This window comes from Sabethes cyaneus, chromosome 1, assembly GCF_943734655.1.
Source record: "Sabethes cyaneus chromosome 1, idSabCyanKW18_F2, whole genome shotgun sequence".
Classification (NCBI taxonomy): Eukaryota; Metazoa; Arthropoda; class Insecta; order Diptera; family Culicidae; genus Sabethes; species Sabethes cyaneus.
In genome coordinates this window covers 10,590,636-10,604,434 of record NC_071353.1, presented here as the reverse complement: position 1 = coordinate 10,604,434, position 13,799 = coordinate 10,590,636, and the positions used below count along the sequence as shown (strand labels likewise).

The window sequence follows — 13,799 nt, the reverse complement described above, 5'->3', positions numbered from 1 at the left end:
AAGGTTCGCCAGTGAATTTTTAATTAACATTCATTAACGAAGGATACGTGTTGTCGCGGTTGTGGGTGGCGGCGAAGAAACAATGAAGGAAGCGGGTTGGTGCGTTTTTTGCGTGCCTTTGTTACTGAGGGTCGCCCTACTGCCGGGCTCTTTGCCTGTTCTCGGCGAGTGTAAACACTCGGAACGGAATGAGAACGGCTGACGAGAGTTGGGCAGAAGTTGTTCAAGCCAGACTTGACTTCGCTGTGCACCATTGGAATATAATATTGCTGGGCTTTATTAGCTTTTGAAAAATTATTTTCAGCATGCTTAAGAAAACGCAAAGATCGGAGGAAAGCACAAGGGGTTCTTGAATGTTGAACGCCTCTTTAAAGTCGCACAAACTGAAGTATTCTCGTAACTAAAGCATCACGTTTTTTGTCGTGATTTATTCGGCTGACCGAAATCCTATAGAAAATTCTCACCAATCCTAACTCCATTTGTTTTACACTATTCCTAATGCTAAGAATAGATCGACAGCTCCATAAATCGCTTAATCAAGACGTTACTTCACCAAATTTGGTGCGAGATGAGGAAAACTTCCAGCAAACGTTCGTCGTCGGATGCCAGAACCATCGTCCCTGAGGAGAATTGGTTCCTGTGGTTGCAGCAGCGTGAGGATGCTGCTGGCATGAATAATGCATGTTCCTCCCTGCTTCGCACCTATCACCATCATTTCGCACATGATTTCGCCTCTAAAACGGGAGCCAATTTTTTCGCCGCCGAGCTACGGCTCCTTCTGGCCGCCGGCGTTTCGACATTGCATTTAATGCACGTGTTCTCGTTTTTTTTCTCTATGCTTCCCACGCTGGCTGTCTACGGCAGGGAGGAAGTGAATGGAAAAAAAGTAAAGATAAGGCTCATTCACCCATCCCCAGAGACGCCAAGGAGCCACTTGCCTTATCGCCTGCGATGACGGTACTGTGCAATGGTTCGTAGGGTTTTCTCTTGGGGGTTTTCCTTTTTTTTCTTTTTCGCTAATGCTGCCCTCATAAGGACAAGTGTTGAGAATTTTACGATCTGCGAGATTTGATTGGATCAGGATGGTATGCTTTCTTTCACTGGTGGCACTGCATTGCTATGGTGCGATAGACGGCAGGCCTGAAGAGTTTGCTGTTGGCAAATTTTTAAAACTATACGATTACGTCGTAAAGCTAAGATTGGCGATAATGAGAGCGATAAACCCGCTAGTGTTGCTGAGCCGCTTTGTCAATGATATCTGCAGTCTTTTGGATTTCTATAGAAATGAGGTTATCGATTAGACAAGACTGAGGAATATGTTTGGGGATAAATTTTATGTGTTTGAGTTTGGTTCGATTGCTAGAGTTGAATATTTTAGGCACGCTCATAAGCGATCATTTCGTTATACAGCTTTTATCCTTTAGTTTAGATTTAGTCGTACAATAGTTGTAAGCGTGTTTTAAGAGTGCCAACCAATCCAAATACAAACAAGTTGGATAATAATTCACGCAGGATTTCAAAAGTTTTGTCCTTTAGCATGGTCTTTCTTTCAGTTTACAATCGCGGCTTGCAAACCCAGAAAACGCAAAAAACGTAGTGAGGGAATGGCTCGTCATGATGTCTTCCGAATTACCACCATTAGACGTCATCCATGGCCTAATAATTTCATCATATCTTTAACCAACCGCACCGTCCCCTCCCAAACTCCCCTCGAATGTAGGAATCGGCGGATGAATTAAAGTGCCTTTTAGTGTTGGTGATACTGTACTTTAACCTACGAAAAAATCAGTCCGATAGTGTGTAATTTTGTAATTAAATATTTTAGTAACAACTCATTAAGTATGCCTTCTAGGTAATTGATTGATTTCCGATTCCATTACACAACTACCAATGGCTCATTTATTCGCCGCCTTGGCTTATCCTCTAACAATATCTTGGCCATCGGCTAAGCAGACGAATTGACTAGGTTTGTTGAAGATCTTTTCCCGCGTGTTAATATTCGCTCAGTTCATTACACCTTGCAGCAAGCGCTATGCTGAACACAGGGCACCCTGATGAACATCCCTGTGGATTCAAACGAACTCCACAGTTTACCAAAAGTCCGTACGCAGTATTGTGTTCCATTCATCGTAGCCTTAACCAGTATGCTCAGCTTTTTCAGAAAGTCAGTCTCGGCCATGATTTATCAGGGTTCTTTGCGGCCGATGGTATCATATGCAGCTTTGTAGTCGGTATGATGTTGATGTGTTGGAACTCTGTGCTCACGGCCATTTTGGAGGATCTGCGCAGCGTTCAGATTTGGTTCTTTGCAGACTGTCCTTCAAAGAAATCGGTTCAAATCTGTTTGCAGTTGTTACAGTCGGTGGAAGATGATTCGGGAAGTTACTTTTCGCACGATAGTTCTCCTAGTTCAGCTTGTCTTGTCGATCTTCTCGTAGGTCGAGTAGAAACTCCCATCTTTTCACTCTTAACTAGAACATAAGAGAATGCATTTAGTCTTTTTTGGAAAGCGAGAAAGTGTCTGATGAGAAGAATGATTAATTGGATGAACTGAAAAATTTCAGAAGTTTAGTGAGTAAAACATTCGGGTACCATCCGAGTGAGTGTGGGTGCGATTCCCACTTGCCATTGCACAACCCAATAAATTCTTGGTCTATATCGAAATTTTCTAATTCATGCAATTAATTATTCTTCGCATCAGACTCTTCCTTCCTTTCCAAAAAAGAATGAATGGACTAGCTCATTTTATCCATATTGTCGACTATGAGCTGCGGGGAGTAAAAAGTTGCGTTGACGTTTAACTCGCTCTGGAGCATAATAGAGCTGCTGAAGTAATTCAGTCGTATCAACTTCCGAAGTGATGACCTTAGCAGTAAAGAGCGCTTGTGCAGTGAATCTTTTCCGTGTTAGGGTATTAATTCTTAGTAGCCGGGAGTACTCGGTGAGCGTTACTAGCAAACATTTTCTTGTATTCACTCGAATCTAGCAATACAATACGCTTGGTATGGATACCATACCCGACCACTTAACACACAAAATGAGCGGACTAGCGAGTAATATAACGCACAGTGGTCCAAAAGGTTGGAAAGTGGAACTGTTTTCCTAGCGTCTGTTGCTTTCGTTTTAGCATTTTGGGCCTTCAGCATTGTCATTCGTATAAATACCCCCATAATTCAAGAGGGTAAAAAGTTAGACGCGGTTTACTTTGAAAAAAAAAAAAAAAAAAAAAAAAAAAAAAAATAAAATAAAAAAAATAAAATAAAAAATAAAAAAAAATTAATTTTTTGTGTTTGTAGTTAGTGCCATCGCTTTCCAAGTAACAATTTGGGTTTTATTACATTTTTATGTTGGCATTTAAGACCAAAATTGGTCATGAAAACCGCCATAAGAGTACAATAAAACTCACATTGTTGCTTGGGTTCTTCAGCAAAGTTGTAGAAAATGTAAAAACAAGCATATTTACTGAAGAAGTAACATTTATATCTCTTTCCCCTGGAGAGCTATAGAGCATTTTCTTAGAAAGTACTTTAAAAAGAACTTTTTAATGCTTAACTTTTGTTGGTTGCATTTTACAAGAACACTTTGTTCTAAGCAATTATAGAAGCACTCAAAACACGCGTTTTTGCAGAAGACAGCAAATCTCTATGACCTTTCCTTACAAAGTAATCCCTTATTTAAGCTTCAGTTTCTCTTAATTTCACGAGCCAATGGGGTAGAAAGGGGCAAGTAGAGACATGAAATCACCTTAAAGCTTAGGTTAAGTACTATACTTGTACAGGTGTCGTTTGTCCCGATCTGCCCTTGTTAGAATACGAGAAGCATATGTTTTAATAGTTTTTTTTATTTGCATCAATCTTTATTAAGCTTTCTGTGAACATATTGCTTTTCTTTCGTTTTCAAAGCTTACAATGTTCTAGCAAGCTTACAGAAGCTATAATAAATTCACTTGTTTTTTTTTTGTGTTTCAATAAAATGGTTTAACAATGTGCGTGCACTAAGCTAACGGCGTACGCAAAACACACAAAACATATGCTTGCCGTTCTCTCATGTGAGAGGGTAGGGACTAGCGGCACCTATGCAAGTTTGTAGTACTTAATGTAAGCTTCAAGGTGAAGCACTGATTTGATATATTCACTAGCTCCATTTTATCCAAAAGGTTCGTGAAGTTAAAGAAAAATGAAGCTTAAATAAACGATAACTTTGTAAAGAAAGGTCCTAGAGATTTGTAGCTTTCTGCAGAAACGTGTGTTTTGAGTGCTTCGATAATCGCCTAGAACAACATGTCCTTGTAAAATGCTACCAACAAAAGCTATGCATGAACAATTAATTTTTAAAGAACTTCAAAAGAAAATGCTTTGTATCTCTGCACCCGACAGAGATAGCAATCTCATTTTTTCAGCAAATTTAATTAGCAAATTTTTATATTTTCTACAACTTTGCCCAAGAAACTATGTCCGTGTTTACCAACATAAAAAAGTTATTTTTTAATTTTTTGTCACAGTTTGCCATGAGTAACTTTTGATAGTTTCAGGTTGTGGGGGTACTCCTATTCACAATAGTTCCAAAGTCACTATATGGCTAAAATGAAAGCAAACGACGGTAAAAAAAAGCTCCATTTTTACCCTTTCAGACCACTGTGCAACGCCTGCAAGATCAGCGGGTCGCGGAGATTTTGAATATAAAACCAAGTTGTCTATTAGCTTTCATCAGAACATCGTTATGGTGAGGTTTAAAAGTTGGCTCACAGTCAAGTGCAACTCCTAAATCTCCAATCTGGTAAACCCACTCAAGCATGTGTCCAGAAATTGAATAAGCAAACATGATCAGTTTCTGTCTGCGATGAAAAGTCATCAGATTGCATTTGTGTAGTTGTAGTTAGTCGCAAGTAGTCGCGATCATTGGTACTGTTGATGATGTTATATATTTTGACGTCGTTGGCGTAAAACAGGCGGCAGCCCTATGACAAGTTGACAGAAAGCTCGTTGATAAATAGCGAAAACAAAATGGGTCCAAGATTACTCCCCTGAGGGATGCCTGAAACATTTGTGAACACTTCAGAATGAGAAGCTTTGATCTTTGCCTTAATAGGGTCTGAACCAGACTATCAAGGATATTTAGATTCCAAGTTTCTCTAGTTTGTTCAACAGAATTTTGTGATGCACTCGATCAAATGCTGCCTTGAGATCTGTGAAGATAGCATCAACTTCTCTACCGTCGTTGTTCATTGTTCGAACACAGAGCAGTTCTTACATGGGCAGAAAAGCGCCGCATTGATAATGATCTCAAAAACTTTTGGTACAGCAGTTTAAGGAGGTGATTCCTCTGTAATTTTGAACGTCTTTTTTGTGAACAGAAAACATAAATGAGGATTTCCACAGTTCAGGAAATCTGCTCTCTTGCAGAGACTTGTTAAAAATTTTCGTAAGTAGAGCAAGCAAAACCTCCCAGCACAACTTCAGAATGGACCGTATTAGTCTGTGTAGGTGATTGTTCGATCAAGGAGACATTGACGATGGGTTCAGTATTCGACGGCGTTGTCAATATATCTATTACAGAGTTTAGTGTCTGCCAGTCAACGCAAGAGACAGCGGATCTAATTCCGTCTTAATCAGCGCATCGAAAGTCTAGTGTACCATCAGTTCCGAAGTAATTCTCAAAAATAGTCGGCATTACGAGATTCAAAAGAACCTTCAAAGCAGGATGGTCTGCATCGAGAGTGATGAAATGCTCAATGGCTTCCGAAACGGTGCAGTTGGGTGCTGCGGCTTCGTTTTACAATACCGAATCAAGAAATGAAGCGTTTCTGTTGGGTATGCCATTGAATTGTATCAAGCCATGATAGCAGATAAAGCAGGCTGGTACCGAATAGCCAAATCACGAATGGCCGAAATTCAAATGGCTGAATTTCAACAAGAGTCACAGAAGCCCGAAATTTCGTTTGGCCGAATTACGAAAGGTTGAATTTTCTTGAAATGCCTATAACTATTCAATAAAAACATGGATTGGCCAGCAGTTAACAAATACAGGGATACCTCGATATAAGACAATTTATAATTTCAAAAAGTTTGATTTGATTGAGAGTGATGAAACATGATTTTTCACAAAAATTTGGCATTGGCGGTCACTGTGTCATTGCGGTCATTGCTCTGTGTTGTGTGTTTATGTTTTTTGGTACTATTTAATATTGTTTGAGCTATTAGTTGTTTACAATTTTTAGGATTATTTCGAAATAATGAACAAATTTATGGCGTCGCTTTTGGAATGGAAAATGTGCTCTGGTGTCGTTACCAACTATGTCAAACGGATTTGTCTTATATCGAGGTAAAAATTGTCTTATATAAAATTTTCTTATATCGAGGTTGTTTTATAACGAGGTTGTCTTATATCGAGGTATCCCTGTAACTTTAATCAAATAAAAAGCAAAATAAGCAACATAACTATTTACTATAAAACAACATGCTTCAAAAACGCTTTTGTTTAGTGCTTAATAAAAGCGAAACTGTGTCTACAAAACTTTTGTTGCTAATTTTGTGAGCATTTACACATTTTGAAGTTTTTTCATTTATTTCCCTTCGCGAATATGGAACCCTGACTAGTAGGGATTATCACTTAGTTAGCATGTACCAACGTTTGTGTAATTTAAAGACTATGAATATTTTCGGCCGAATATGGCGAATATGGTTCGGGCATTCATGTTTCGGCCTTTAGTAATTCGGTCATTTGTGTTTCGGCCGTTCGTAGGTAATCCGATAAAGCTGTTAGAGAATCGAAATGGAAGCTGAAGCTGATTATTCCCGAACTGCATAGCATAATTACTGAGTTCCAATTTGGAGACAACAGCACCGATAGAGTTCACATGCTCATGAATGCTGGTAATATCGTTACGACGATTCGGAAGTAAGCAAATCACTCACAATTCGACGAGGCGTAGCGATTCTAACCCATAGCTGCTCTATAGTGTCGTAAACAAGCATTAGATCGTTGTAGCTATTCCAGCGAATTGAAGTAGTAATCAGAACACACCCACCACGAGTTTTTATGCTGTTCGAGGAGTTACGATTGGTGCGCTAAACTGCAAAGTCGTTGCCGAACAGTTGGGTACTACATAAACATTCATCAAGCCATCCAGTCTCGGTAAACACAATCACATCGTAGTTGCACTCACTTGCAACCGGAAAGAGTTGGATTTACCTTTATTCGTAATCCTCACACGTTTTGGTAGTAAATGCGCATGGGGTTGATATCTTCCACGTTGCTAGTTGCAACAGCTCATTGTTGAATTCTGAAGTTGAGTTATCCGGTAGAAAGTAGTATGAGAGCGCGGTAGAGGCTCGATGACGATGGATTGACCATTGCCATGGACGGAAAAACTTCAGGAAGCGAAGATGAGCTTGCCTGGGAAAGCAAGTTGAAACCTTTATCACCGGTACCGAACTGATGGTAGAATGGACGAAACAGCGATGCTCGACAGTGCCAGTGCCAGAGTTACATTTATTTGTGATGGTACTCTCCGTTTTGATTCAAAATTTAGCGGTTTTTGAGTGCCAAGCCGCCTCTGTAATCTATAGTCTCTGTAGGGCAGGCTGAGGATTTCCATTATACTTTCTGATTCTGTGTGTTCCATTAGTTGATGGAGAAATACAATTATGAGGCATCTTCCACTGGCGAGAGGATTATCGTTGGCCTGAAAGCACAAAACGCATCAGTGGTGAAAAAATAAGGCGAAGCTGTTTTTCAAACCCACATGCAGAACCGGGATGACTGTTGTCCGCTGGCGGCAGCAGCTCGACTGCGGCGGAGGGGTTGAGGGCTTCCATAACACTAATAGCGTTGCGTCTCAGTGTCCAGTTGAGCGATGCAATCGGGGTCTAAGACTCTATTTGGTCAAGTGCGGCCCAGCGCCCGTATTCAGCGCAGCATCGCCTATCGCAATACTTTTCGTCCATTCCGATTTTGAACAAGATCAAATTCATTGCGTTCAAGTCGGCATCTTATTTTTATCAACGGAGTTACCTTAATTGGATCTTCGCAGTGCAAAGATTCCTTGACTAACTCGATGATAGCTTCTGATTTTACCATAAGGGTGAATTCAGCATGGTAGAAGCAAGGCCAAACGCTGCTTTTATGAAGAATATTAGTGTTCAACACCGAAAACATTTTTGATGCGAGGCCATATTGCCTTATTCTACTATTATTTTTAGCCCGCAAACAAATATTCATCAAAGCAATGTAGGAGTTGCTGAAAGAGTTATTATCAATCGGTTTTCATGTCAAAGAAAGCAACTACAATGATTTTGCTAGAAATTAAGATTGACTGAATATATTTATTTTGTAAAAACAACTAATTTTCGAAAACTACAAAATTTTCATTGCGCGTGGATTTTATCCACATATCATACCAATATGCACGATAAAATTTAATGCGCATATGCTGCACGACTACGGAAACTGCTGAAAATTTATTATTTATTCTATCGGATATTCCATTCCATGCGCGATCAGGATGATCTGGCAGTAAAACTTCATAGGCTAATCTCAAGTTTTTAGTCTTGACCTTGAAATGCGGTCATACATATATATTAATATTTTTCTGAAACGATGATTCTACAATTGATGAAGGGACGGTAGGGGAAAGAAATGAAAATTTTTGGTGAAGGAGGGGAAGAGTGGAAAGGAAGGGGGTAAGATCCAGTTAGATTTAAACTTCTCGCTCGATGGTAATCTGCAATAGACGTAAGAAGAGGCACAATTTGTGTCTATAACCCAACCAAAAACGCGTCGCGATCTTGATGAGTAAAACTTCAACTTTTCTGCCCACGGATGTATTTTCAAGTTAACAAAGTTGGTTGAATGGTTTAGCTTTTTGCAGAGCAATAAGTTTTACGGTTTATAGTTTTGTAGCCAAAAGTTTCATTAAATTATGACAGATATAAGCAGCGAAGAGCATAAGCGGTTTTATTGCTGCTGTCAGCAGAGCGTAATAAGCCTACTTGAGCTTATAATCTGATTCTTAAAGAGATTATAAAAGCCTTCTGACGAGTTGGCCCTTCGGCGGTCATCAGGAAGTTCTGGTGGAGCTCATAGCTTTATTAGCGGTTTTATGAAACTGGTCATAAAATTATTGCGCAAGCTCGCTCCCGGCTCGGTGCGTCTCAACAGATGATACAATGGTTAAGCTCCTACTGGCACGGAAGAATATCACGTGTGAAACTTGGTTCCTATATTTCTTCGCAATTCATGAACTCATCTCTGGAGTTCCGCAAGGTAGTGATATGGGGCCGCTGCTTTTTTCGCTGTTTTTCAACGACGTCACTTTTCTGTTGGGGGTTGGTTGCAGACTTGTATATGCTGATGAACTGAAATTCTGTCTGGCAGTTGAAAAAATTGGTGATTGTCGCCGCCTACAAACTTTACTGAATGTTTTAAGTGTTTGGAGTAAACAAAACTGGTTCACTATAAGTGTTGCAAAATGCAAATGCAAAAAAAATCGATACTTTTTAGTTATCGGATTGATGGACATGATTTGCGCAGAGTTGAACATGCTATGGACCTTGGCATTTTACTTAGATACTTTAACGCACATCGCGAGTCAATTGTTTCTAAAGCAACGCGTCAACTCGGATTTATATCAAAAATCAGACGGGACTTCAAGGACCCACACTGCCTTAAATCGCTATATTGCGCCTCTGTCCGACCGGTATGGTGTCCACAGCAACTGTCGTGGAACTTGCGTATCGAAAGAGTACAGAGAAGATTTATCTGAATAGCTTTGCGACATCTACCGTGGCGTAATCCTGTGGATCTTCCACCGTACATGGATCGTTGCCGCCTACTTAACCTCGAATCTCTGGAGTATCGACGTACAACCTAAGACCCTACCAAGTCATGAATGGTGAAATCGATTCCCCACAACTTTTATCGATCGACCGGTTTACTGCAAGTACCTACCATTTCATCGTACTGCTTTTGGATGTTACGAACAACCTGTAACTGCCTGCCGCAGGATGTTTTCGAGAGTAGAAGAACTGCTCGAATTTGGACAGCCATCACATAAGCTTGTCCAGAGAACGAAGTAGCAATCTTTTATAGCCATTAGTATTCATGTAGATCATTATAATCAGATGAATTAACAAAATAAATAAATAAATAAAAATCACTACAGGAACGTAACAAACACTAATAACGTAAAAAACCTTAAATTGCTGCTTAAGGTTCCAAGCAAACACTTTCACTCACTATAATTTTGCAAAATGTAATGTTACCGTGGATTCTATATGTTCATCACTTTTCACGTTCGATTTACCTTTTCACCTGAATTTAACTTTAATGGAGCACAATAGAAACTTAGCAAGTGGTTTGCGTAGAATTAGTAGCAAATTGCAAAATAACGAATAAAACTCAGAAAAAATATTCCTACCAAAAATCACGTAAACAAATAGTATACAGTAAATATTTGTAATAACCTAAATAAATAAATAGAATAACTAAAACTAGTCTGATCGCGTCAAAAAAAAAAACAAAATAGTATTTTCTTCTGCCCGAAGTTGTCCGTTTTTTAATATTTCATAACTTATTGCATATGAGCCCTTGTAACAAACAGTCTGTAGAAAAATGTGTATTTTAACATACCTACAAAGTCGAAAGCAATGAAAAAATCCCGTGTAAAGTTATTGAGCAGAATTAATTTTTAAGTGCTCTTCCCAAGTCACAATGAACGGTTTTTATGAACAAAAAACACAAAATATTACCTAGGTTTTTAAGCAAATCATTATATTTCGCAACCAGTAAGAAATAGGCAGTATATTCAGTAAAGTTGCTTATCTTAGTGTGTTTTACATCTTTTCTGAAGAAAAAAATATTTTTTTGACGTATTTGAGAAACAAATCAGCACTTTTAATGGGAAATAATAGTGTAAATCAATAAACTAGATTGAATAAAAAAAAAAAATAGTGTAAAAAGTCATTGCAAGGCCATCCCAACTCTTAACTGAATTTCTTTTGAGCGCTGCATTGTGTGGCATATTTCTGAAATAACAGCTTTCCTTATTTTCCGCTTTACACAAAGGCATGTTTTTCGAATGCACTATTCGTGCAAATGTAGCAAATTTTGAGCCGACTAGAAAAAAAGATCATTTGGAAAATTAAATTTTCCCTCTGTCATTTGCCGTGGAATACTGAAAGGCATCGTCATCGAAGTTCACCCGCCTCGTTGTTCGTCACAAACCCAATCTTCGTGACCTATTGTCATAAAATGAGCTCGTAACCATTACAGGCCGACCGAACAATGTACGCCGGTTTGAATATTACCTACATATCCTGCCGTCTTGTGCGATTTGCAATGGAAGGAAAATTTAATCCGATCAAACAAACCGTTAGTAAATCAGCTTAGCATGGGACGCGCTCACGCTTGCCTTGTTCCCTGGCACCTGTAGGTACAGTGAGTGGTGTTGTAGGCAACAGCAGAAGACGGAAGCATTATCCCTGCCAGTTCCGACCGACGACGCCGACGACGACAGCCGGGCAAGAAAGAAAACGCTCTCAAACTGATCCCATTAAGATTAGATGCAAGTTCGCGACCGGCTGTGTGGAAGGTCTTTGTGCTGCTTTTGGGTCGTGCAAGCCGATGAGATTCTTCACGAAGATACACTTCCGTGAGAATTTATGATCGGGACAGATAGGTGCGAGCGAGCAATTTGTCTGCAGCTCGGGCGGATTTTCGCGTTTTCAGCTAAGGCGTGGAATCAACTTTTCCGCGGGACATTCATGATTCATTCTGCCCAGGCAGGGTAACGCGCGCTGTCCGCCTGCGTTCTAGACAGTAAATTACGGTTGTCACTGTTTTACCGGTAGTCGCTCCAGTCGCCGTGCCGAATGGATCCGCCGGCTTAAATGATGACGATAACGGAATTAGACTTCTATATTTGAATATAAATTTACTCTAGCTTAAAATAACAAACACTACCTGCTGGGAATCCGGTCAGCTGCGGGTTTCCTTCGGTAGATGAAACTATGTTCTGTTATAGTATGGAGTAGAGATGGTCGGGTAGCGGAAAATTTACCCGAAACCCGCACCCGTACCCGTACCCGCCGGGTACGGGTCGGGTTCGGGTATTGAAAAAAAAATAATTTGCGGGTTCGGGTCGGGTACGGGTTTGGTTTTGAAACCGGGTACGGGTCGGGTCGGGTCTATTGACCTCGTTTAACACTAAAGATTGTCGGGTATCCGGACCCGTACCCGTGCCCGACGGGTTGCGGTCGGGTTCGGGTATCAAAAAAAATAAACTTGCGGGTTCGGGTCGGGCACGGGTTTTTATTTTTTTTCCTAATCGGGTACGGGTCGGGTTCGGGTATTCAAATTTTCATACCCGACCATCTCTAGTATGGAGCATTGAAAAAGAGGTGTCATTCTAAATTGAATACCGAACCTGCGCCAGCGATATTTATGTTGGTTGGCTTATGGGGTGCTACAACTATGGAAGACGGTTGTATTTATTAGCGCTGCCGGTGGCAAAATTAAGCGATGAATGTTTAATCAGCTACCTGTTGGTTGGTTGGTTAGTTGGGAAGTGGTAATGTAGCAACACGAATATTTCATCAGTCCCCGACGGCAGTCAATGATCACCGAAGATGGTGTAAAATTCTTTTTCAATCACCCGCTCGGGCACCGGGCGTCTGATTGGGAACATGGGTGGGTGGGGTAGGTATGTTGTTTGACCTGTTTCCCCCTTTTGATCGGTGCACAATTGTGGCAGCGGGCGGTGGTGACGTTAGCTCGAAGGCGAAAACTTTAATGGGAAATTTATTTTGTTCTTTCTTTTTCCTACGTCCTCGTTTCAGATATATGAACTTTATGTTCGACTTGGAGGACGCTTCCAACGACGGTACCATCGATTCGGAGGAGTTCTCCAGTGTTTACTCGAGCTACGGCGTCGACAAGAACGAGTGCCTGGAGGCGTTCAAGAAGATGTCAAAGGTAAGCAACAGATGGAGGAACGTTGGGAATGTTGGCGAACTTTTGGTTTATCCATTTTTTTGCTTTGGCTTGCAATACATATGCGTCAAAATGCGGTATTAGGACCAGATTTGTTTACGACTTTCATGTAGAATGTATGACATGTACTATCGTTTGGGAAAAATTCATACATGACGGAAGTATTGATTGGCTTGCGAACTTCTATGGATATCAGACCTGATTAAATTCTTATAGACATCAAAAATATGTATATTCTACAAAATGCAGATTACACAAATTGATACATCATTTCTGAAATGTATTTACCCATAACAGGATAATCAAAAATCAGGATGTTACAAAAATTCACTAAATTTGAATTGACTTTATTCGGAATGTATGTATGTGCCTTGTTATATATGCTAATACAAAAGACCATGCGTCCTCATAAATTATTTTGAAGCAATTTTAAGCGTTGAACTTGTGTCGAGATATTTTGAAGGAATTGCCACCAATTTATGTAAAAATGTCGAAATTCATGTTTTATAATTTAGCAGATTCATTGACTAAGCCATATAATCCTTTGCTCCAATGCCTATCAGCTCACATCATCCTTCCTTTTCTGGTTAGATAAATATTTTCAACCTACTAAAGTTTCCCAACCTTATATTGCAGGGCGCCGGCGAGGTAAACCGGGATCAGTTTGCCGTCTTGTGGCGTGAGTACTTCTCCTCGGATGAGCCGACCGCCCCGGGAAATTACATCTTCGGCAAGATTGCGTTCTAACTAGCTCGACCAACTGTGGTCCGCAATCTGTGCTCGCTCGCTTCGCCGGATTGATGCTGCCG

General features: G+C 40.2%; 1 protein-coding gene across 1 annotated transcript in view; it reads left to right on the top strand.

Annotated features, from left to right (window-relative positions):
- Positions 1–13,737, top strand: part of LOC128732994 (calexcitin-1-like) — a 45,463-nt gene extending 31,726 nt beyond the window's left edge. The window contains exons 5-6 of the mRNA XM_053826513.1: positions 12,837–12,972; positions 13,627–13,737. Of these exons, the coding sequence (XP_053682488.1) occupies positions 12,837–12,972; positions 13,627–13,737 (247 nt within the window). The remainder of the gene's footprint in view (positions 1–12,836; positions 12,973–13,626) is intronic.
- Positions 13,738–13,799: the final 62 nt, after the last annotated feature.